Source organism: Mus caroli, unplaced genomic scaffold, assembly GCF_978045245.1.
Source record: "Mus caroli unplaced genomic scaffold, Mus_caroli_1 scaffold_16, whole genome shotgun sequence".
Taxonomy (NCBI): Eukaryota; Metazoa; Chordata; class Mammalia; order Rodentia; family Muridae; genus Mus; species Mus caroli.
Genome location: NW_028227271.1, coordinates 28,842,501 through 28,867,569, shown reverse-complemented (window position 1 = coordinate 28,867,569; position 25,069 = coordinate 28,842,501). Strand labels below are relative to the sequence as shown.

Genomic DNA, 25,069 nt, shown 5'->3' with positions numbered 1-25,069 from the left:
AAATATAAAAAAATAAAATAATATATTATGAAAACATCTTACATAGTAGCTGTGGTATAGCACTTTGTGTCCCACAGTATAAACTTTTGTTGAAACAACTTTACATACAGATGATAATGACAACGAGCCATTGATCTGGTTTGAGACCCCTGGCTTCTGCTTTAATATCAATAATGTGTTTGTGCCAGTTTTCCTCTCTAATGTTCTTGCCCTGTGTCTCGGAGATACTGTAGTTTTGGATCTATAGGACTAGCACTTTCATGTAAAACAGCAGTTCATAGAAGGAGTAGATAATGGGGTGGCCAACTCTTTGTCCTGGATCTGGCCCTGGGTGGTAATTGAGTTGGTCAATCCACCATTTCTCCGCACCCAAACTATCAAGGCCACCTCTCCTCCTTAACCCAGGTAGGGGTTAATGCCAGCTCTCCTGCTTTTTCCAGCTGTGGGTAATGGCCAGCTCTCCTGCTTAGTCCAGGCGAGGTCTGGGACAGCTCCTTTGCCTATGGCAGCTAGCAAGAGACAGTAGCAGCTCTCCTGTGCTCATGCATTCTGGAATAGCTCTCCTGAAGAGCCTGAGTGCCTCACCCAAGGAGGCCTTGGGTAGTCTGCCCTTTTAAAACATGTGGAAAACAACAACAACAACAACAACAACAAAAATGTTTGGGAATGGCTAGGGTGGTAGTGAGTACATATCTGTAAACCCAGCATTTGGAAGTAGAGACCAGAAGAGACTACAACAGAATCAAGGCCAAATATGGAAGAAAGCTCCAGAATCCCTACTCATGACCCAAGTTTCATGTCCCAACCAACATCATGGTCACATTCCTGGATCTATGCTTGTTCCAGTGGAGAAGGCTGGAGGGATAAGGGCTTTCCTAGTTGAGTGATAGTTCTCCTTAAAGGATTGTCACCTTAATAAAATCTTAGACCTTTAGGACTTTCAAGACCAAGGAGTACTTTTCATAGCACCCAAGTTTCCAGGATGCTGTCCATATCCATGAGAACTCCTGTGATGTTAACTACAAAGGTTCTAGTCATTTCTGGGGCAGCAATCTCTCAAGGCCAAAAAGACAGAACAATGATGGGTCCCAGGTTGTCAATGTGTCAAGTCACACCTACACACTGGGGGCATCCAATATAGACTAGGACTCCAGGAGAGGCAGTGTGAGGTTTTTTTCTGTTGGAGTCAAGCCATGAGTCTCTGCCAAAAATTGCTTCCACCTCTAGACAAAAAGGGTAGCTCCTAACCACCATTGAGCACTCATTTCCTGGGCTTTCCCACCACAAGCAAGTGCTCCTTGAAAGTTGGGGAACCCTCTCTCTTCCCCCAGCATCAGCTCTCCCAAACTGATCCTAAAGACTTAGCATGGAGTAGAGCACCTACCATTCAGGGGCTATAAAGTTGAAACAAGTTGTTCCACACAATACCCCCACCTTCGAGCTTCTGTGACTGATAAATCATCACTAGAGGTTTCCTGGAAGGAGTGGTTACACTTGCAGATAAAAGCTCAAGGGTTGGGTTCATTGGAAGGACCATTCCAGCAAGGTCTGCAGAAGGACTGAGCACAGGCTGAACAAAAGCACACCTGCTGTGGTCCAGGAGCTGTCTCCAGTGTCAACTGCTATATTGCAATAGATTTCCTTGCAACACGATGTCTTCATGTTGATAGCAGTACCCAGGAACTTGGTATTTTCAAGATTAGTAGGGCAGATGGGAAGGCAGAGATTGTTCTCTACTTTGATTATATGAGAGTCTGAAAGATATCATTGAGTGACTCACTTCTTATGCAGGGACAACAGATCATCCCAATGTCTGGGCCACATGCCACCAGGCCTGGGTGGCCCAGAGTTGTCTTTAAGACATGTTGAAGCCAAATATGGCAGCTCAGGCTTGTAATTTCAGAACATGGAAGACTTAGGCAGGAGAATTGTTGTGAGTTCAATTTTAAACTGGGTTACATGGGGGCTTCTAGGCTATCCTGGGACTCCAGTGAGACCCTAGGATTCTTTATAATTCTAAAGGACAGGGCATGGAACTTTAAAACAATATCTTCATAAAACACAAAAACAAAAAAGGGGGGAATTATATCCCTGCACACATTATTTGAGGAAATATTTGGAGGAAAAGAAGGCTCTGCCAGTTTGTGTGCATATAGGCCAGTGTCCTGACTGGGAGGCCTGGGCAGCAGGGTAGAGTCTAAGGACAGGATGCTCTGGTGACCAGAGTTGCGGCAGAGATATTATCATCCAAGAGTTCTTCTGTTATGTAGTGATGGTTTCAAGGCAGGCACTGGCAGGTTTACTGACCCAGTAAAGCACTCCAGCACAGGAGGCGTCACCCATCACAAGTCAATCCCCTCAGGCACTGGGCACACACAGATGTGCGGATGTACCCACAACCACAGGCCCTTTTCCAACATGTTTTTACCATCCTGCTCCTCTCTCATTTTCCATCTCACCTCTTTCTGCACACAGTAGGATCACAAGAAGGATGAGCACACAGGACTTTATAGTGTGATAACTATCCATCCTAGGAGAGGTTGTACACAGAAAAAACCATGGAAGTTAGAGAAAGTTAATAGACAGCCTCTACCGCCCACCCCCCCATTCACATCACTGGATTATCTTATAGCTCAGGCATCCAATTATTCCTCTCTGCAACCCTTCACACAGCTTTCCCCAAGGAATAGATGTCTGCCTACTTCTCTTATCCACCACTCACCAGCTTTTCCTACCTAATCTCACATTCCTACCCACAGCCCTATCCTGACCAGTTCATGATTGAGTCACAATAACTGGTCACATTAAAGAAAAGAGAAGAGTCATCATAACTTCTCCTTTTGATTAAGTTTCCACAGTCTCCATGCTCTCTGTCCCACAGTGTCTAAAAGCTTGAAGCAAGGCAGCTTGTCCAACCTGGGACATAGGCAAGTGAAGGTGCATTACGAACACACGTCCAATACAGCTTTTCTGTCACCATTGTCAGGGCACTCAGCAAGCTCACAGGTCAGCCTCATTCTTTGTCCCAGCATCAGGATGTCACACCAATCACTCTGGCAGCTAGCACACTCCTGCACTGAAGAAAAAACACAAATAGGCCCTCTTTCCCATATTAAATATCTGATCAGGATCATGCCATACACCAGTAAGTAGATCCTTTCAATTCACCTAGGCATAAGTATGCCTAGTTGTAGCATGCCATAGACACTGAGCAGAGAGTTCCTTGACATCTAACTTTTAAATTTTTAAAATAAAAAGAGCATGATTCAAATAATGTGTACAGGGATATAATTCCCCCCTTTTTTGTTTTTGTGTTTTATGAAGATATTGTTTTAAAGTTCCATGCCCTGTCCTTTAGAATTATAAAGAATCCCAGTAATATGGGTAATATTAAATCGTCTACAAAACATCTCAAATGCTTTACTGAATTAGCCAGTTCCATTATCTGTTTTAATCTGATTTGGAACAGCAAACATAGAAAAGCAATGCAGGCAATGGCTAATTACATTTTTAGTTGCTTCTCCTGTTAAAGCAGTTGTAACTGGAAAGCCTGAAAGGGTGTGAAGTCACATGTACATATTTTAATTTGCTAAAATCAGAAATATGAGTACCATCCATTTGCAATAATTGATTGATATAAGTCCTGAAGGATTAACACCATTATGTAGTACAGGTAGAAATTGAGGACATTGAAGACAAGTCTTTACAATTTGGCATGCACATTCTCTAAAAGTACTAATTTATTGTCTCAAGGTATTACACTTTTGATGATGTAAAGAATGAGATTGTATGGCCAACTGTTCCTGTGTAAGGTCTAAAATCCTCCTGGTATACAAATCTGCTGTGGCATTGCCCTAAGGGGTCTGTCCAGGCAATCCAGTATGAGCTCTTAAATGTCCTAAGACAGTCCTTTAAAGGAACAGTACTTTCTCTTAACTGGAGTTGTATTTGCATAAATAATTGCAAAATTTGAGAATTAGTGCTATCTAAAAATGAACAGTTTCAAGCAATTGCAAACCATGAGCTATATACTGGCTATCAATATTCAAAATAAAAGCTTGATTTCTCAAAATTTCAAAAACTGTGGCTAGAGCACATAATTCAGTTATTTGTGCTGAAGTGGAAGGAATCTCAAGAGAATAAACATGTGATCCAATTACATATACTGCCTTCCCAATAGACAAGCCATCTATAAATACAGTAAGCACTTTCTCTATTGACTATGTATGCAAACTTACAGGAAATACAAAGGCATTCATAGAAGCAAATTGTAACATTATCTTTGGATAATGATTATTAATTTTTGCTTAAAATGTTTGCCATGCAACAGTCCAATTTTCAGTATTCTGCAATAACCATTTTAATTGCTGTTTGGAATAAGGAATAAACATTTCATCAGGTTCTTAATACATTCTTTCGAAAATACTTTTTTTTTCCAAAATACTTTCAAGATTCTGTCCTACAATTCGGTATTAATACAGCAACAGCTTCATAATAGGGTGTTAAAACTTTACTTGGAGATGAAGAAAGATGAATTTTTTTATTTGAATTTTCTGTGCCACAGTTTATTTAGGATATAACTGATGTCCTAAATATTGAAAAGGGTATTGCCTTTGAAATTTTCTGGAACAACAACTACTCCAAAATTTTAAAGCTCACTGTATAAGACTTGCAGTAAAGCGCCATCAGTCAGAGGATACCCTCCATGTAATGAATAAAATACACTAAAAGATTCAAATTTTTAACTTCTTATATTGAAGTAGAGACAAATTTTTTTTTTAGCCATTCTTTGAGGCAAAACTTTCCAGTGATATCACTTCATGAGCTCTTTAAAATCACAAGCAAGCTCACTAAATGTAAACCTATCACAGTCACCTGGATGCAAAGGGACAGTATACACACAGTCCTAAATACATAATAATTTTATGTGCATTTTCTGAAATAGCAGCTAGAGAATAGGTAAGCCAGGTTGTAATGCCCAGACAAGTTCTCAATTTCATTAACTTTTCATAAATCCTAAGTTTGAACTTTGTTTTGGATTAATGGATTAACCAATACCTAGAAGGTAAGTCAATAAGATACAATTTGCTAAACACGTGAAACTCAAGAAGAACAAAGACCAAAGTGTGGACACTTTGCCCTTTCTTAGAATTGGGAACAAAACACCCATGGAAGGAGTTACAGAGACAGAGTTTGGAGCTGAGACGAAAGGATGGACCATCTAGAGACTGCCATATCCGGGGATCCATCCCATAATCCGCCTCCAAACGCTGACACCATTACATACACTAGCAAGATTTTGCTGAAAGGACCCAGATAGAGCTGTCTCTTGTGAGACTGTGCTGGGGCCTAGCAAACACAGAAGTGGATGCTCACAGTCAGCTATTGGATGGATCACAGGGCCCACAATGGAGGAGCTAGAGAAACTACCCAAGGAGCTAAAGGGATCCGCAATCCTATAGGTGGAACAACAATATGAAATAACCAGTATCCCCCTGGAGCTCGTGTCTCTAGCTGCATATGAATCAGAAGATGGCCTAATCGGCCATCAGTGGAAAGAGAGGCCCATTGGTCTTGCAAACTTTATATGCCTCAGTACAGGGGAACAACAGGGCCAAGAAGTGGGAGTGGGGGGGGGAGTGGGGGAGTGGGGGGGGAGTAGGGGAGTGGGGAGGGAGCGTGTGGGGGACTTTTGGGATAGCATTGGAAATGTAAATGAAATAAATACCCCCCAAAAAGCCCTAGAATTTAAAAAAATATTAATCCCTCAAAATCCTTTTTGTTCAATTAGTATTTTAAGGTGAGCAGGTATAGTTACAATGCCTTTGGAGGAAACAGACATAATTTTTATTCTTTTATAATAATGCTGCTTTTTGCCTAAAAATAATTCCCAGTTCCCTGGGTGCAAGGGCTGAAAATCTCTTGTAGGCAGAGCTTGCAAGACAAAAGAAATGACACAAAAGCCTCTGTTAAGTGTGCTCAGAGCTTTGAATTAATTCAAATGTAAATATTTACTGTAATCCCTACAAGACAGCAGTTCCTTGGTCAGATGCAATACTGTGAGGAATACCACAATGCTGGATGAGCCTTATGTAAGTCCAGGGATGTTTGTTTTGACAGAAGCATTATGTGCAGGAAAGGCAAATAAGTATCTACTCCAGTAAGAAGGAGCATTATCCTTTCCACAGAGGAAGTGATCCAATGTAGTCAATCTGCCACCAGGTTGCTGGCTGGACCCCTCGAGAAATAGTGCCATATCTGGGGCTCAGTGTTGGTCTCTGCTGTTGGCAGATCTGGCATTCAGGAACAGCTGTAGCCAGGTCAGCCTTGGTGAGTTTAAGTCCATGTTGTTGACCCCAAGCATAACCACCATCTCGGCCACCATGGGCACTTTGTTCATGTGCTCATTGAGCAATGGCAGGGATGGCTGGAGAAAGAGCCTGACTGTCCACTTGATTATTGAACTCCACATCAGCTGAAGTCACCTTTTGGTGAGCATTTACATGGGACAAAATATCTTCACATCCTTTGCTCATTTGGAGAGATGTATCCACATACTTCTTCCCCAGATGTCTTTCTCACCAATTTTCCAATCATGATCTTTCCAACCCCTGACCATCCAGCCAGTCAATTGGCTACAGCCCATGAGTCAGTGAACAGTGGTACATCTTCCAAACAAACTGTAATACCATGTGTACTGCCCAAAGTTCTGCCCATTGTGAAGATTTTCCTTCACCTGCATCTTTCAGAGTTGTCCAGGAAAGGCATTGTAATGCTGCAGCTGTCCACTTTTGGGTGCTCCGTGCATAATGCGTAGAATCATCATTAAATCAGGTCCTAGTCTTCTCTTCCTCAGTCAGCCGATCATAGGGAACACCCCATGAGGCTCTAGGTGCATGAAGCACGTGGCATTGTAACAGGAATAGAAACCACAGGTATTTGAGCAACTTCTCATGTAACTTCCTTGTGCCTTCAGGACCTGCTTGGGCCTGGTCACGAATATACCACTTCTATTTGATCATAGATTACTGCTGTGCATGTCCTACTTCACGACTTGGAGGGTCTGATAGCAACCAGCTAATCATTAGCACTTCAGATCACATGGTAATGTGAGGAATTGCAGGCTGGTCTCCAGTGGAGCTGAGGTCTGAATCCCGAAGGGTGATAATTCACCTTCATGACACGGTAGGCGTTCCCTTTTTGCTCCTCGATCTCTGGCCCCTGCCTAAGTTACTGCCCGCCCCCCAGCCCTCACAATAGAAGCACAGCTAGAAGTCACATAGGCAATGGCCCAAGCGTCTGACCTTCAAGCTAAACTTCTCCCCAGTAAATACCATAAAAAGGGCTGTTCAGTCCCTGCTTGCTCTCTTACACTCTTACTTGTCTCTCTCTTACTTCTTATCCCTCACTCTTGCCCTCTCTCCTCTCTCTTTGTCTTCTTCTCTCCTCTCTCCCTCTTACTCTCTTTCTCTCTAGCCTTTTCTCTTTCTTTCACTCTCTTTCTTTCTACTTTCTCTCTTCCCCCCTGCATTTCTATAATAAAGCACCAAAACCAAAACCATAGAATGTCTCTGCTCATCAAGGCCCACTGTGCTTGGAAGATGGGACAGGCTTTCTCCTAATGAGCCATTTTTAATTTCCTGTTAGAAGGCCTTCCTGTTCTCCAGTCAAGATCCTCTGCACTCACTCTCCTCAGTGTTGGGACCTCTTCCCTTATCCCTCTCTCCTATAACCTTGGTGGCTTTAGCAAAGTTGCTCCAGGGTTCTCAGGTAGGGCTGCCCCTTAGCCACCCCCTGAAGAGTGGGTCAGAGGCTTGAATGCTCACCAAGGGCTGAGTGGAAAGTGTATGGCAGCTCTCCCATGCCTGACAGGCCAGAGAATAGGTAAAACTCTAATGGGCTGTGGGTCTTCCCTGCCTCCATCCCAGAGCCCCTTTTTAGTTCCCAACAATGATAACTCTTGTCCTATTGTCAAACCTTCAGTTTCCACTAAGGCCCAATAGCAGGCCAAGAGCTGTTTTTCCATGGGAGAATAGTTGTCTGCAGATGATTGTATAGCTTTGCTCCAAAATCACAAAAGTCTCATCTGTGATTCACCTATAGGGGCCTGCCAGAGACCCCAAACAGCATCTCTCTCTGCCACTGACACCTCAAGTGCCATATGATATGATGGATCAAATGGTGGAAGTGGTACAGAAGCCTATATAGCAGACTGGACCTGTTGAAGAGCCTTCTGTTCCAAACCCCATGCAAAGTTAGCAGTTTTCTGAGTCACTTGGTAAATAGGCCTGAGTAACATACCTAAGTGCTGTCTCTAGAATCCAAATAGACCCACTAAATGTTGTGTTTCTTCCTTAGTGGTAGGAGGGGCCAGTTGCAATAACTTATCTTTCACCCTAGAAGGAATATTGATGCATGCTCCACACCACTGGACTCCTACGAATTTCACTAAAGTGCATGGTCCTTGAATTTTGGTTGGATTTATTTCCCATTCTCTGATATGCATATGTGTTACTAATGAGTCCAAAATGGTTGCTACTTCCTCCTCACTTGATCCAATCAGCATAATATCATCAACATAGTGTACCAAAGGGATATTTTGTGGAAGAGACAAAGGATCAAGATCCCTTCTAATAAAGTTATGACAGAGGGCAGGAGAGTTACTATATCATTGAGGCAAAACTGTAAAGGTATACAGCTGGTCTTGCCAACTGGAAGCAAACTGCTTTTAGTAGTGGTCCTTTTGGACAGGTACTGAGAAGAAGGCATTTGTTAGATCAGTAGATGCAAACCAGGTACCAGGAGATGTGTTAATTTGCTTCAGTGATGGAACTACATCTGGTACAGCAGCTGCAACTGGAGTTATTACCTGATTTAGTTTTTGATAATCAACTGTCATTCTCCATTAGTCATCTGTCTTCTGCACTGGCCAGATAGGAGAGTTAAAGGGAACTATCACCCCTGAATCTTTTAAGTTCTTTATAGTGGCATTAATTTCAGCAGTTCCTCCAGGAATATGATACTGGTTTTGATTCACTATTTTTTTTGGCAGAGGCAACTCTAAAGGCTTCCACTTAGCCTTTCCAACAATAATTCCTCTGAATCCACAGGTCAGGGCACCAATGTGAGAATTCTGCCAATTTCTAAGTATATCAATCTAAGTATATCTGGAACTGGGGAAAATGCCCACAGGATATATTCGGGGACCAACTGGACCTACTGTGAGTAGGTCCAGACATCAGTCAACTATCCTCCATAAGCACCTCCTTTACCTGGGGGGTCACCCCATCCCCCTTTTGTTCTGAGTCCAGGTTCCTCTGTGCAGCTCTGGCTGTCCTGGAACTCACTTGGCCTTGAACTCATAGAGATCTGCCTGTCTGTGCCTCCTGACTACTGGGATTAAAGTTGTGTGCCACAGACTGGCTAAAAGGTTCAGGAAGAAACTCCAGAGTCTTTCAAAAGTTTAGAAAGACAGTGGAAAAGTAACAACAAATTTCCAAAACAAAAACCAAAACAAACAAACCAGAAAAATGTGAGATCTTCACATGATTCATGGAGATTAGGAAAAGTGACCAAAACAAGTTAGGGTCATGTAATGGGTCAGATCAGGCTCCAGGAAACAGAGGAGACTTGTTTTTAACAGTAGAGCATGAAGGTTTCCTGATTTCAAAATGGAATCAGGTGTGTTCCTCATTTTCTCCTCTACTTAAGAGTCCCTGTCAAATCCTTGCTTTTCTTCAATAATGTTGTTGAGTGGCAGTTGAGAGGTTCCCTGAAAAAAAAAAAAAAAACAAAATACAAACTTTGGAAGTAAAGTTTCAGTTTCCCAGGGAAGCAGATTCCAACAATGGGCTCTTAATCATTGATGACTCTGAGAGACACTGGGAGCTGAGTTTGATTCCTGGAATTTCTCACCAAATGTAGTAAAACCAACATAGCAGCCAATCAGAAACGGACCCATGTAACTTTCCTGGAACCCACCATTTAAGTTTTAGATTACCTAGCTCTTGCTAAAATTCCTTTAGGTTTCCATACAAGACTTGTGCCCTTGGTCTGGGCTTGCTATTTTAATAAGTGGCTGACACCCTGCATGCAGACATCTTGCTATCTTGAAACAAAAACACTCTTGCCTATGGCATATGTAAGTGTTTGTCTCAGTACAGTGATTTCGGACCTAACACAGTGATTCTAGCATTTTAATCTGATAGTTGGTAACACTTTCAAGGATCCAGGGTCCAATTATGATAACCAGTACAAATAATACTAGAGGGGCAAGTGAGAAAAGTACCTCCGTACACTTCAGCTGTAAAGAATTTTCTTAATTGCTGATTGATGGGGGAGAAACCAGCTATTTGTAGGTATGGCCATCCCTAGGGTAGTGATCCTGGGCTCTATAAGAAAGTAGGCTGAATAAGCCATGGCATGCAAGCTAGTAGCAGCACCTCTTCATTGCCTCTGCATCAGCTCCTGCTTCCAGGTCCCTGCCCTGTTTGGGTTCCTGTCCTGACTTCCTTTTGGTGATCAACAGCAATAGGGAAGTGTAAATCAAATACAACCTTCCCTCCCAGACCTCAGTGTTATTTATCTCAATGTTTCCAATGTGAGCCAGCATCAAGTAAGGCCTTGATGCATTCTCAACAGGTGGGAAAAGGTTAATGGTGGTCACTGTTGGGTTTCAGAAGCAGCTGAGGTGCCTATTTAACATATCAGAGCAAACATGGCCTCCATGTTCTTCCAGCCCTACTCAGTCCCTAAGCCTTGCAAGGTATGGTTAGCATGCCCCCACTGCACAGCTGCCCTGAACTTTGCAGCCCAGATGCTGAGCTTCCCCTCCCCCCAGAGGCTCTTTCCTATATAATCTAGGCATTTTGATCTCTCTCTCTCTCTCTCTCTCTCTCTCTCTCTCTCTCTCTCTCCCTTCCTCTGTTATTCTCTCTTCCTGTATTTGTGCCCCACCCCAGCCCTCCCAGCCCCCACCCCACCACACCCTGTCTCCCCAGTGATTTCCCTCACCTCACTCCTTAGGACAGGTGAACCTGCCTGAGAGCTGCCCCCAAATAAACCTGCCCTTTTGTTTCTTTTAATTTTGCTTGCATTGGTTTCTTTCACAGGCAGAGAAAAACCTAGTCACCCATGTGGTTTTAAACATCCCACCTGAAACTGTAGTGAAGGTTTGAAATGACTGACATTTGGATTAACTGTCCCATAAGCTAATGTATTTAAATACTTCATCTCCACTGGGTGGTGCTACTCAGGGAGGTTATGAAAACTGTAGGCTATGGAGGCTTGAAGGATAAAATAAGGCATGGTGGGTGGGTTTTGAAAGTTTATAGCCTTGCCCCATTTCTCCTGCTTTCTCTGCTTCCTGTTGAGATAGCTCAGATATTGCTGAGTCTGCTGCTTGCTCTCATGACTCTCCAGCATTATAGATCCTAATCTTTTAAACTATAAATCTCAATAAATTCTTCCTTCCATAAGTCACTCTTGGTCATCATCATGTTATGCCGCAGGATGTAATTGTGTTTTATAAAAAGATCAGAAGCCAGGGATGTAATTGATGGAGGTGTGGTATGGTGTTCGGGAAAGAGTTGCCCCTACTGGCCCATGCTGAGGCATTTCTTCCCCCTGAGGTACCGACTCCATTACATTATAGTATAGAATATAGTTTATTCAGGGAATGGGGAGAGGAGTTGAGGGAGGAAGAGAGAGAGAGAGAGAGAGAGAGAGAGAGAGAGAGAGAAGAGAGAAGAGGAGTAGAGGCCAGCCATGAGCACTTAGATAGAGTGGGGAGAAGGGTAAGGGGCAAGAGAATAAGAGAAGAGAGCAAGAGAATGAGGAGGGGGCAAGAGGAGGGGGCAAGCAGCCCCTTTTATAATGAGTCAGACACACCTGGCTGTTGCCAGGTAACTGTGGGGCAGAGGCTAGATCAAATGCCAACAGTAATGGCAACTCAGAAATCAGTGTAGTCCTTACCTATCATCCAAAAAACTTCACTTTGTAACAAACTGAGACCGTCAGAGAAAATCTCAGCTAATCAAAATGCAGAGACCCAGTGGGCATGCAGTGTCCTGCTCCAAACTGGTATATCTACAACACAGCTCTGGATCTTAGGGCTCAGAGGCCACTGAAGAAGATGGGAAAGGGTGGTAAAACTCTAAGAGCCCAGGAAACTGTGTAATGTGAGGGCCTGACTGCTGTAAGGTATGGTTGAGGGGAAGGCTTTACTGAAGATGTGAAGGAGAGTACAGCTAGAGGCATCTGGAGGAGTTCGGAAAAGAGTAGACCAAACATGCCATGGGTGAGGGGGGGAGAGAGTGATGGAGGATGAAAAAGAGAGGAAGAAAAAAGGAGAGAGCAAAAGGAAGGGGGAGCAAGAAGGCACATGGTTCAAATGGCAGGGTTATATAGGAATGAGAAGTAAGGGATGTTTAGGACAGGGGTCAGGTGAGAAGAGCTGAGAGGAGCCACAGGTACTGAGGGAGCCTGAAGGCCAGGGCCTGTCTTGGTATGCCAGTAGGTACCACAGAGTGCCACTTGTCCCTTCTGATAGCAATGATGAATGACTGGTTTGGGAAAGAAGGAAATGGGTGCCAGAATTTGGGAGAGTGGCAGTCCCTTTGACCCTGACAAGTAGGAAGTGTTCTCATACCTATGAAATCTTGACAGCATGGCTGCCTAAACAAGACTTGGCCCCAGATGATAAAAACAGACAGACCCACTATCACAGAAGGGTAAACCTTACAGGTCCCAGCCTTAGACAAAGAACTACAGGTACCAAAAAGGAATTGTGAGAGTTAAACAGTCTTCCATGGGGAAGAGCTCCCAAACTAAGGCCAAGTATCCAGCTCTGAAATCAGATTCCTACAACTAACATTATACAGCCTGAGCACCTTGTATTTATAGTCAGGAACATATGTGTTCACATGGTTTTGTTTGGGTATAACAACAATAAAATAAAAGAGGTATTAAAAATGTGGGAGTCCAAGTGGGTTATATGGGAGGAAAGGAAGGGGGAAATGATGTAACAGCTTAAATTAAAAATATTTTAAAAATTTAAAAGCACATGAGAATATGAATGTTATTACATATGGTGAAACATAATTCTTTTTTAAAGTAAGGTATATTCTTTTTAAACAATTCAGGAGATCACACTCCCTATACATTAGATTTGAATCCATCTGTGATATTATTTAGACAACTACTTCGCACTAGTCTTTTTATTCTTGGTAAGGAAGCTATCTGGACATCATCGGCCCACTATTGTTGTAACTTAGAAGTCAAATGATAGTTAAATCTCTTCCCACCCCACCCCCCCGCTCTAATATCCATCAAAGAGGGGCTTTGTGCCGTGATCTAGCCACTCCAACAGGTACCAAAGTATCTGCAAGCCATCTCTCATCTCTCAAGCCCAGCCTTCAAGACTAAAAGGGAAAAATAATGAGAAAGAATCTATGGACTTTAGTTCCAACAATTTAAACTGTCTATTTCTCTGGCTTCCTCTCCCCTCTGCCTAGGACTTGTAAAAGACAGGAGAGAACCTAATCAGACGTGCCTAACATCTGACCTGAGAGAAAAGTCTAAAGTGCATCCCTAATCTTATAGAAGTGAATAGAAAGGAATCAGCCACTGTGAGAAAGGCATGAGAGGTTGTAGGTTCACAAACATTTGCCCCCTCACCTTGCTTTCTGAATGGCAAACACAAGTCACCTGTGGCCCCAGCTCTTCTGACATCCTAGTCCTCCTGAATAATGGTCCTGCCCCAACTGAGTGGTTGTCCCTCACCAACTGATATAAATCTGGCTGACTAGGTCACCAACAAACCATGCTATCTCTTACAAAATAAACACAGTGGTCAGAAGTAAGTACTGAAGCCCCTCCCTTTTCAGGAATCCAGCTGGGAGGAGCTGGGGAAAATAAAGTATTTCAGTCCACATCTGATTGACCTTTCCACTGTGCCTGCAACCTGGTCAGGGAGGAAGTAAGGACTGGTGTCAGGAGAGAGCTGCTAGGTGACAAAGGGAAGAGCCTTCAGGATAGGGCTGTGGGTGGGAGTGTGGGATTAGGAAGGAAAAACTGGGTGGGTGGTGGAGGAGAGAAGTAGGCAGACATGAATTCCTCTGGGAAAGCTGTGTGGGGGGTTGGAGGGAGGGAAGATTGGATGCCTGAGCCCTGTGAGAGCCCAGGGATGTGATTGGGGGTCTATTAACTGGCTCCAACTTCCAAGGTTTTATCTGTGTACCCTTTCTCCAAGGATGGACAGTTCTCATGCTACAAGGACCTGTGTGTTCATCCTTCTTGTGGCCCTACTGTGTGCAGAAAGAGGTGAGATGGAAAATGGGAGAGGGGCAGGAGGGTACAATGGAAATGGAAAAGGGCTTCAGGGTTGTAGGTACTTCCATTGTGTGCCCAGTACCCTGGGTATGCTGTGGCCAATCGACTGGGGATTTGCTTGTGGTGAGTGAAGCCTCCTGTGCTGGGGTGCTTTACTGGGTCTGTAAACCAGACCCTGCTTTGCAACAATCAAAACATGCCAGAAGGACTCTTGGACCTGTGCCAGGAACCCTGGCCACCAGAGCAGTCTGTCCTTAGACTCTACCCTATTGCCCTGGCCTCCCAGTCAGGACACCAGCCTGTGTGCACACAAACTGGCAGAACCTTCTTTTCCTCCTAGCTGCCAAGTCAAGTGGTGTGGAATACTTAATGCCTGGCATTTGGCTTTTCCTTTTGCCCCAGCCAATGAGACCTGAATGCCAGAACTTCCCAACTCTGAGCTCTCAGATGCCCCTATACTTCAGGTTACATCTTTATTTGGGGAAGCCTCAGAGTGAGCCTCAGCTTTGAGCTGGACAGTGGCAAGTTATGTGATATGTCATGGGCCAATAACCAGGGGCCAGCTCTGCATGTTAAGGGTGGGACAGGTCAGAAGAGCCCTCTCCATCTGAGGGCCCCAATAACTACTTACACACCCACTCACAGGTTCAGCAGACATTTGGTATCTATGTCTTCCCAATATGGTGAATGTGTCTCAAACACCTCTAGGGGTGCAGGTCTTTCCTGTGGGGTTGGCTAGTTGAGACAGCAGTACAGAGCATATTTGAAGCAGTATAGAGCATATTTGAACAATGGATGCTCTTGTTTTGCTTTTGCTTTTAGTGGAGGTGAATGTGCAGCAATGTCCTTGCTCTGTTTTAGTGGCCAGCAGCTGTGTGGACTTAAAGACATTGAGAGGAGATGCTTGGCCTAGGAAGGGCATGCCCTAGCACTCATGCATTATCTTCTTTCTCAGCTCAGGGGCTGGAGTGCTACTGTTGCCTGGGGGTCCCACTTGAGACTTCCTGCAAATCAATGACCTGCCCCTACTCTGATGGATTCTGTGTTACTCAGGAAGAAGAAGTTATTGTGGGTATGTGCCCTGTGGCCTATATAAAGATGGCTGAGTGTGGCTTTGGAGCAAATGTTGGGTGTGTTACTTGTTGTGGACCATGGTTCCCCTCCCTCCAAGTACAGCTTTCCTGTGGTTGAAGTGGGACTCCTACAATGTGGGGAATGTTGGAGTCCAGGGATGTGCTGAAATGTGGATTTTAAAGCAGGGTTGCCCATTTGCATGGATGGTGTTTATCTGTTATCAGTGCAGTTATGTGATGCTCTTGCCAGTACTTTATGTCTAGAATTTCACTAGATCACTGACAGACCAGGAGAGCTAGAAGCATCTAATGAGTCTTTACATATAAAGAAGGAATCTGGAGCTTAGGCTAAAGGAATCACTTAGAAATGTTGATAGAAACGAGAAGATCTTAGGACATACCAGCCCCTTCAAAGTGTCAGTTTCTAGGCAAATCTTCCATATAGACAAGGCAGGAGCAGCCCTGCCTTTTTATCCACTGTTCCTGACCACACCTGCCTGTCTCCTGGAGTAGGTCTCCTAGATATAACTGCCTGGGGAACTGCAAGAATCTAAGAGACTTGATGCCCTTTCTGCTGTGCCATTAGCCGATCTTACACTGTGCTGTGTCTTTTTGTGTGTATGTCTATAAATGTGGGTGCACATGTATGAATGTATGTAATGTAATGTACTTAAAGCTCAGATGACATCCTTAAGCCCTGTTCCTCAGGCACTGTCTACTTTTTTATTCAAATGAGTCTTAGTTCTCCTGGAACTGGAATTGGGGATGGTTGCAAACCACCTTGTGAGCTCCGGGAACCAAACACTGGGCTTCTTCTGTAAGACCAACAACTGATTTAATTGCTGAGCCACGTCTCCAGTCCCAACCATCTTGTTTTTTGAGACAAGATCTTTCACTGTGACCTAGGATTTGCCAAGTATGCTGGGTATGGAGAGGAGGGAGGTAGCAGAGAGTTCCCAGGACCTCCTGATCCCCCCGCCAGAGCACTGAGATCAAAGCCAGCACTCCCATATTGTACTCCCATATTACACGGTTGCTGGGGATTGAAATGGGTCTTTAGGCTTTCATGTGGCAAGCACTTCATTTACGAAACTGTTTCCCCAGCACTTTGCCTGTTAGGACATCTGAGTACACCTGTGTGGATGTACATGCACTCTGGAGGTACAAGTGTATGGGATACAGAAGTTTATGGATGTTGGGTGTTAGATGTGGGGAAATAAAGGCGGGCAGATGTGGGAGTTGGACTGTGTGTGCCCTCAAGCCACATGGTGGGCATCTGTCTGTGGGAAGCCATAATAAGACAGTTCTTGGGGTTTGGGAGGGTGCAGTACATGGTACCTGGGCCTCATAGAATCTAGGGACAACAAGTTCTAGCTCTTGGGCATCATAGGACATCTCTGGAAACCTTGGAAGTGCTGAGAAGGGGGTGATGGTGGCAGTGGCCCTGGCTCAAAGGGATCAAGGGTGGGGGTTGGGAGGCTATGGGTGATTCCTGCTTTGGGGAGAATCCTTGGTTCGTTCTAGTCACTGGAAACACTGGGAGACTTTCCTGTGGGAGATTAGACACAGCTCTTTAGAGGAAGACTTATTCCATTGCTTCAGGAGGGCGAGTATAGATGAAAGGAGGTAGTTCATGGTTTTAAAGCTTTATTGTACAAAAGGAGAGAGACAGAGAGACAGAGAGACAGAGAGACAGAGAGACAGAGACAGAGAGACAGAGAGAGACAGAGAGAGACAGAGAGACAGAGAGAGACAGAGAGACAGAGACAGAGAGACACAAAGAGAGACAGAGAGAGAGAGAAAGAGAAGGTAGAGAAGTAGAAGCCAGCCATAGCCACATGGAATGAGGAGAGAATGGAATGAGAAAGGGGGGGCTCCAGAGGCAATAAGAAGAGAGAGGTGAGGGCTTAAGAGAGAGGAGGGGCCAAGCAGCCCCTTTTATAGTAGGTCAAGCCTACCCAGCTGTTGCCAAGTAACTGTGGGGAGGAACATACCTGGCTGTAGGCAGGTAACTGTGAGGGTGGAGTCCAGCCAGAATACCAGGTGTTTGGGGCATTGTACTAAGAGACTGATGGCCACAGGATTATAGAATTGAGGGCTTGTGGTGTCAGGAGCCTAGTGTTTGGGAGCATAGCTAATGGTTCTGTCCCTTGTAGAATTTTCTAAAGGGTCTCTAGAGTAAGCCTCGCTCAACCAGAACACAGACTGCCTTTCACAGTCCAACTGATGGGTATCTTATGTGACAAATATTTTATTTACTGAGGCAGGGTCTCACAGTGAACCCCAAGCTTGCAGGTTGAGCTGGTCTAGCCAATAAGCCTACCTTGGGGATCTCCATCTTAGTGTTCTGAGCACAGAGACCACCATGTCTGCCCATCTTTTGATGCACTTTAGCGATGGGAACTGGGGTACTCATACTTGTGCACACAAGCACTTTATCCACCAAGCCTCCTTACCAGCCCATAGTCTTGATTTTCACTTTGTTTGTTATTTGAGATGGGGTCACACTTGAGCCCCAGGATAGCCTAGAAGCCCTATATAACCCAGTTTGGAATTGAACTCACAACAATTCTCCTTCCTCAGTCTTCCATGTCCTCGGATTACAAGTCTGAGCTACCATATCTGGTTTCAACATGCCTTAGAGACAATTCTGGGCCATTCAGACTTGGTGGTATATGGCCCAGACATTGGGATGCTCTGTTGTCGCTGCATAAGAAGTAAGTCACTCCCTGATGTCTTGCAGACTCTCACACAATCAAAGTAAAGAGCAATCTCTGCCTTCCCATCTGCCCTACTAATCCTGAAAATACCGAGTTCCTGGGTACTGCTGTCAATGTGAAGACTTCCTGTTGCAAGGAAGACCTCTGCAATGCAGCAGTTCTCACTGAAGGCAGCACCTGGACCATGGCAGGGGTAATTCTGTTCAGCCTGGGCTCAGTCCACCTACAGACCTTGCTGTGATGGTACATCCAACAAACCCTACCCTTGTCCTTTTATCATTATGTTTCGGGGTAGTGTGAGGGACATCTTGTTTCATCTTTATAGCCCCTGAAGTGTAGATACCCCACTCCTTGCTAGGTCTTTCAGATCTGTACTTCCTGTAATGTTATTTTTCTGTGGCTTGCTGCTCTTGACCCTGGAGGCATGTGGCTAGCACATGGAAGAGGCAGATTCCAAGGTATTGTTCCATCACCATCCACATATAAGAATCTGGGGTTATCCAGGGTTCCTATGTGTGCTGCTCAATGTCCCACTGTTGAGTCCAATAAACCATTGATTCTCCTAGCCAAGATCTCTGTTTTTCTTTTGAAAAACTGAGTCCACCAAGTCCTGCTTGCCAGTTCACATGTCTGCCCTTTCAGCCAGCCGCACTAGCTAGCTCATGTTAGCTGGCTCAGAGTAGGGAACCACTTGGATTGGGAGGGCTGATGCTGGGGGAAGAGAGAGGGTTCCCCCACTTCCAAAGAGCACTTGCTTGTGGTGGGAAAGCTCAGGAGATGAGCCCTCAATGGTATGTAGGTGTTGCCATTCCTTTTTGTCTAGAGGTGGAAACCATTTCCTTCAGGAGCTCATGGCTTCACTCCGAGCAAACAAAGCCTTACACTGCCTCTCCTGTAGTCGTAATCTATATTGGATGCCCCCAGTGGGAAGGCCTGACTTGACAAATTGATTGACAACCTGGCATCCATTATTGCTCTGTCTTTTTGGACTTGAGAGCTTGCTACCCCAGGGGTGACCAGAACCTATGTAATTAATATCACAGGAGTCCTCATGGAAATAGACAACACCCTGGAAACTTGGGAGCTATGACTATTACTCCCTGGTCTTGAAGATGCTAAAGATCTGAGATTTTATCATGATGAAGATCCTTTAAGAAAGAACTATCACTCAAAGAGAGAAGCCCTCATCTCTGCAGCCTTCTCCTCTGGGACAAGCATAGATCCAGGAATGTGGCCAAGGTGCTGATTGGGACATGAAACTTGAAACATGAGTAGGACTTCTGGATATTTCTTTTTTTTTTTTTTTGATTTTTAATATTTTTATTACATATTTTCCTCAATTACATTTCCAATGCTATCCCAAAAGTCCCCCATAGCGCCCCCCACTTCCATACCCACCCATTCCCATTCTTTTGGCCCTGGCATTCCCCTATATTGGGGCATATAAAGTTTGCAAGTCCAATGGGCCTCTCTTTCCATTGATGGCCGACTAGGCCATCTTTCGATACATATACAGCTAGAAACAAGAGCTCCGGGGTTCTGGTTAGTACATCATGTTGTTCCAACAATAGGGTTGCAGATCCCTTTAGCTCCTTGGGTACTTTCTCTAGCTTCTCCATTGGGAGCCCTGTGATACATCCAATAGCTGACTGTGAACATCCACTCCTGTGTTTGCTAGGCCCTGGCATCGTCTCACAAGAGACAGCTATATTTGGGTCCTTTCAGCAAAATCTTGCTAGTGTATGCAATGGTGTCAGCGTTTAGAAGCTGCTTATGGGATGGATCCCTGGATACGGCAGTCTCTAAATGGTCCATCCTTTCATCACAGCTACGAACTTTGTCTCTGTAACTCCTTCCCTGGGTGTTTTGTTCCCAATTCTAAGAAGGTGCACAGTGTCCACACTTTGGTCTTCATTCTTCTTGAGTTTCATGCATTTAGCAAATTGTATCTTATATCTTGGGTATCCTAAGTTTTGGGCTAATATCCACTTATCAGTGAATACATATTGTGTGAGTTCTTTTGTGATTGTGTTACTTCACTCAAGATGATGCCCTCCAGGTCCATCCATTTGGCTAGGAATTTCATAAATTCATTCTTTTTAATAGCTGAGTAGTACTCCATTGTGTAAATGTACCATGATTTCTGTATCCATTCCTCTGTTGAGGGACATCTGGGTTCTTTCCAGCTTCTGGCTATTATAAATAGGGCTGCTATGAACATAGTGGAGCATGTGTCCTTTTTACCGGTTGGGACATCTTCTGGATATATGCCCAGGAGAGGTATTGCTGGATCCTCCGGTAGTACTATGTCCAATTTTCTGAGGAACCGCCAGACTGATTTCCAGAGTGGTTGTACAAGCTTGCAATCCCACCAATAATGGAGGAGTGTTCCTCTTTCTCCACATCCTCGCCAGCATCTGCTGTCACCTGAATTTTTGATCTTAGCCATTCTGACTGGTGTGAGGTGGAATCTCAGGGTTGTTTTGATTTGCATTTCCCTGATGATTAAGGATGTTGAACATTTTTTCAGGTGTTTCTCTGCCATTCGGTATTCCTCAGGTGAGAATTCTTTGTTCAGTTCTGAGCCCCATTTTTTAATGGGGTTATTTGACTTTCTGGAGTCCACCTTCTTGAGTTCTTTATATATATTGGATATTAGTCCCTTATCTGATTTAGGATAGGTGAAGATCCTTTCCCAATCTGTTGGTGGTTTTTTTGTCTTATTGATGGTGTCTTTAGCCTTGCAGAAGCTTTGTAGTTTCATGAGGTCCCACTTGTCAATTCTCAATCTTACAGCACAAGCCATTACTGTACTATTCAGGAATTTTTCCCCTGTGCCCATATCTTCAAGGCTTTTTACCACTTTCTCCTCTATAAGTTTCAGTGTCTCTGGTTTTATGTGAAGTTCCTTGATCCACTGAAACTTGACCTTAGTACAAGGGGATAGGACAGGATCGATTCGCATTCTTCTACATGTTAACAACCAGTTGTGCCAGCACCATTTGTTGAAAATGCTGTCTTTCTTCCACTGGATGTTTTTAGCTCCCTTGTCGAAGATCAAGTGACCGTAGGTGTGTGGGTTCATTTCTGGGTCTTCAATTCTATTCCATTGGTCTATTTGTCTGTCACTATACCAGTACCATGCAGTTTTTATCACAATTGCTCTGTAGTAGAGTTTTAGGTCCGGCATGGTGATTCCACCAGAGGTTCTTTTATCCTTGAGAAGAGTTTTTGCTATCCTAGGTTTTTTGTTATTCCAGATGAATTTGCAGATTGCACTTTCTAATTCGTTGAAGAATTGAGTTGGAATTTTGATGGGGATTGCATTGAATCTGTAGATTGCTTTTGGCAAGATAGCCATTTTTACAATGTTGATCCTGCCAATCCATGAGCATGGGAGATCTTTCCATCTTCTGAGATCTTCTAGAATTTCTTTCTTCAGAGACTTGAAGTTTTTATTATACAGATCTTTCACTTCCTTAGTTAGAGTCACGCCAAGATATTTTATATTATTTGTGACTATTGAGAAGGGTGTTGTTTCCCTAATTTCTTTCTCAGCCTGTTTATTCTTTGTGTAGAGAAAGGCCATTGATTTGTTTGAGTTAATTTTATATCCAGCTACTTCACCGAAGCTGTTTATCAGGCTAGGAGTTCTCTGGTGGAATTTTTAGGGTCACTTATATATACTATCATATCATCTGCAAAGAGTGATATTTTGACTTCATCTTTTCCAATTTGTATCCCTTTGATCTCCTTTTGTTGTCGAATTGCTCTGGCTAGGACTTCAAGTACAATGTTGAATAGGTATGGAGAAAGTGGACAGCCTTGTCTAGTCCCTGATTTTAGAGGGATTGCTTCAAGCTTCTCACCATTTACTTTGATGTTGGCTACTGGTTTGCTGTAGATTGCTTTTATCATGTTTAGGTATGGGCCTTGAATTCCTGATCTTTCCAAGACTTTTATCATGAATGGGTGTTGGATCTTGTCAAATGCTTTTTCCGCATCTAACGAGATGACCATGTGGTTTTTGTCTTTGAGTTTGTTTATATACTGGATTACATTGATGGATTTCCGTATATTGAACCATCCCTGCATCCCTGGGATGAAACCTACTTGGTCAGGATGGATGATTGTTTTGATGTGTTCTTGGATTCGGTTAGCAAGAACTTTATTGAGGATTTTTGCATCAATATTCATAAGGGATATTGGTCTGAAGTTTTCTATCTTTGTTGGGTCTTTTTGTGGTTTAGGTATCAGAGTAATTGTGGCTTCATAGAATGAGTTGGGTAGAGTACCTTCTGTTTCTATTTTGTGGAATAGTTTGTGAAGAACTGGGATTAGATCTTCTTTGAAGGTCTGATAGAACTCTGCACTAAACCCATCTGGTCCTGGGCTTTTTTTAGTTGGGAGACTATTAATGACTGCTTCTATTTCTTTGGGGGATATAGGGCTGTTTAGATCATTAACCTGATCTTGATTCAACTTTGGTACCTGGTATCTGTCTAGGAACTTCTCCATTTCATCCAGGTTCTCCAGTTTTGTTGAGTATAGCCTTTGGTAGAAGGATCTGATGGTGTTTTGGATGTCTTCAGGATCTGTTGTTATGTCTCCTTTTTCATTTCTGATTTTGTTAATTAGGATGCTTTCCCTGTGCCCTCTAGTGAGTCTGGCAAAGGGTTTATCTATCTTGTTGATTTTCTCAAAGAACCAGCTCCTTGATTGGTTGATTCTTTGAATAGTTCTTCTTGTTTCCACTTGGTTGATTTTGCCCCTGAGTTTGATTATTTCCTGCCGTCTACTCCTTTTGGGTGAATTTGCTTCCTTTTGTTCTAGTGCTTTTAGGTATGTTGTCAAGCTGCTAATGTGTGCTCTCTCTAGTTTCCTTTTGGAGGCACTCAGAGCTATGAGTTTTCCTCTTAGAAATGCTTTCATTGTGTCCCATAAGTTTGGGTATGTTGTGGCTTCATTTTCATTGAACTCTAAAAAGTCCTTAATTTCTTTCTTTATTCCTTCCTTGACCAAGGTATCATTGAGAAGAGTGTTGTTCAGTTTCCACGTGAAGGTTGGCTTTCTATTATTTATTTTGTTATTGATGATCAGCCTTAGTCCATGGTGATCTGATAGGATGCATGGGACAATTTCAATATTTTTGTATCTGTTGAGGCCTGTTTTGTGACCAATTATGTGGTCAATTTTGAAGAAGGTCCCATGAGGTGCTGAGAAGAAGGTATATCCTTTTGTTTTAGGATAGAATGTTCTGTAGATATCTGCCAGATTCATTTGATTCATAACTTCTGTTAGTTTCACTGTGTCCCTGTTTAGTTTCTGTTTCCACGATCTGTCCATTGGTGAAAGTGGTGTGTTGAAGTCTCCCACTATTATTGTATGAGGTGCAATGTGTGCTTTGAGATTTACTAAAGTTTCTTTAATGAATGTGGCTGCCTTTGTATTTGGAGCATAGATATTCAGGATTGATAGTTTTTCTTGGAGGATTTTACCTTTGATGAGTATGAAGTGTCCCTCCCTGTCTTTTTTAATGACTTTGGGTTGGAAGTCAATCTTATCAGATATTAGAATGGCTACTCCAGCTTGTTTCTTCATACCATTTGCTTGGAAAATTGTTTTCCAGCCTTTCATTCTGAGGTAGTGTCTATCTTTTTCTCTGAGATGAGTTTCCTGTGAGCAGCAAAATGTTGGGTCTTGTTTGTGTAGCCAGTTTGTTAGTCTATGTCTTTTTATCGGGGAGTTGAGTCCATTGATATTAAGAGATATTAAGGAAAAGTAATTGTTGTTTCCTGTTATTTTTGTTGTTAAAGTTGGCATTTTGTTCTTGTGGCTGTCTTCTTTTAGGTTTGTTGAGGGATTACCTTCTTGTTGTTTCTAGGGCGTGGTTCCTGTCCTTGTATTGGTTTTTTTCTGTTATTATCCTTTGAAGGGCTGGATTCGTGGAGAGATAATGTGTGAATTTGGTTTTGTCGTGGAATACTTTGGTTTCTCCATCTATGTTAATTGAGAGTTTGGCTGGGTATAGTAGCCTGGGCTGGAATTTTTGTTCTTTTAGTGTCTGTATAACATCCGTCCAGGATCTTCTGGCTTTCATAGTCTCTGGTGAAAAATCTGGTGTAATTCTGATAGGCTTGCCTTTATATGTTACTTGGCCTTTTTCTCTTACTGCTTTTAGTATTTTATCTTTATTTAGAGCATTTGTTGTTCTGATTATTATGTGTCGGGAGGTATTTCTTTTCTGGTCCAGTCTATTTGGAGTTCTGTAGGCTTCTTGTATGTTCATGGGCATCTCTTTCTTTAGATTTGGGAAGTTTTCTTCTATAATTTTGTTGAAGATGTTTGCTGGTCCTTTGAGTTGAAAATCTTCATTCTCATCCACTCCTATTATCCGTAGGTTTGGTCTTCTCATTGCGTCCTGTATTTCTTGGATGTTTTGAGTTAGGATCTTTTTGCATTTTACATTTTCCTTGATTGTTGTGCCGATGTTCTCTATGGAATCTTCTGCACCTGAGATTCTCTCTTCCATCTCTTGTATTCTGTTGCTGATGCTCGTATCTATGGTTCCAGATTTCTTTCCTAGGGTTTCTATCTCCAGTGTTGCCTCATTTTGGGTTTTCTTTATTGTGTCTACTTCCCTTTTTAGGTCTAGTATGGTTTTGTTCATTTCCATCATCTGTTTGGATGTGTTTTCCTGTTTTTCTGTAAGGACTTCTACCTGTTTGATTATGTTATCCTGTTTTTCTTTAAGGATTTGTAACTCTTTAGCAGTGTTCTCCTGCAATTCTTTAAGGGATTTTTGTGCTTCCTCTTTATTGTCTCTGCCTGTTTAGCAGTGTTCTCCTGCATTTCTTTAAGTGTGTTATTAAAGTCCTTCTTGAAGTCCTCTATCATCATCAGGAGATATGCTTTTAAATCCGTGTCTAGCTTTTCCGGTGTGTT

The 25,069-nt window shown here is 43.2% G+C and overlaps 2 protein-coding genes across 3 annotated transcripts in view; one reads left to right on the top strand and one right to left on the bottom strand.

Annotated features, from left to right (window-relative positions):
- Positions 1–1,521: 1,521 nt before the first annotated feature.
- Positions 1,522–25,069, bottom strand: part of LOC147000753 (lymphocyte antigen 6A-2/6E-1-like) — a 33,072-nt gene continuing 9,524 nt past the window's right edge. Inside the window, exon 3 of the mRNA XM_085831542.1 lies at positions 1,522–1,754. Coding sequence (XP_085687668.1) covers positions 1,522–1,754 — 233 coding nt within the window. The remainder of the gene's footprint in view (positions 1,755–25,069) is intronic.
- Positions 13,938–18,689, top strand: LOC110310484 (lymphocyte antigen 6A-2/6E-1-like). Of its 2 annotated transcripts, none has more exons than XM_021183480.2 (4): positions 13,938–13,978; positions 14,252–14,322; positions 15,287–15,403; positions 18,148–18,689. In XM_021183480.2, the coding sequence occupies exons 2-4, from the start codon at positions 14,253–14,255 to the stop codon at positions 18,363–18,365; spliced, it is 405 nt and encodes a 134-aa protein (XP_021039139.1). In that variant the 5' UTR covers positions 13,938–13,978; position 14,252; the 3' UTR covers positions 18,366–18,689. The 2 variants fall into 2 exon arrangements, with proteins under 2 accessions (XP_021039139.1, XP_021039138.1); XM_021183479.3 differs by having other exon boundaries at positions 13,942–14,009.

Bases quoted from the DNA above. Each gene is read 5' to 3' on its own strand.
- LOC110310484 (XM_021183480.2), top strand. From the start codon at position 14,253: ATGGACAGTTCTCATGCTACAAGGACCTGTGTGTTCATCCTTCTTGTG. The intron at 14,323-15,286 runs GTGAGATGGAAA...CTTCTTTCTCAG, and splicing joins CCTACTGTGTGCAGAAAGAG to CTCAGGGGCTGGAGTGCTAC. The intron at 15,404-18,147 runs GTATGTGCCCTG...GATGTCTTGCAG, and splicing joins GGAAGAAGAAGTTATTGTGG to ACTCTCACACAATCAAAGTA.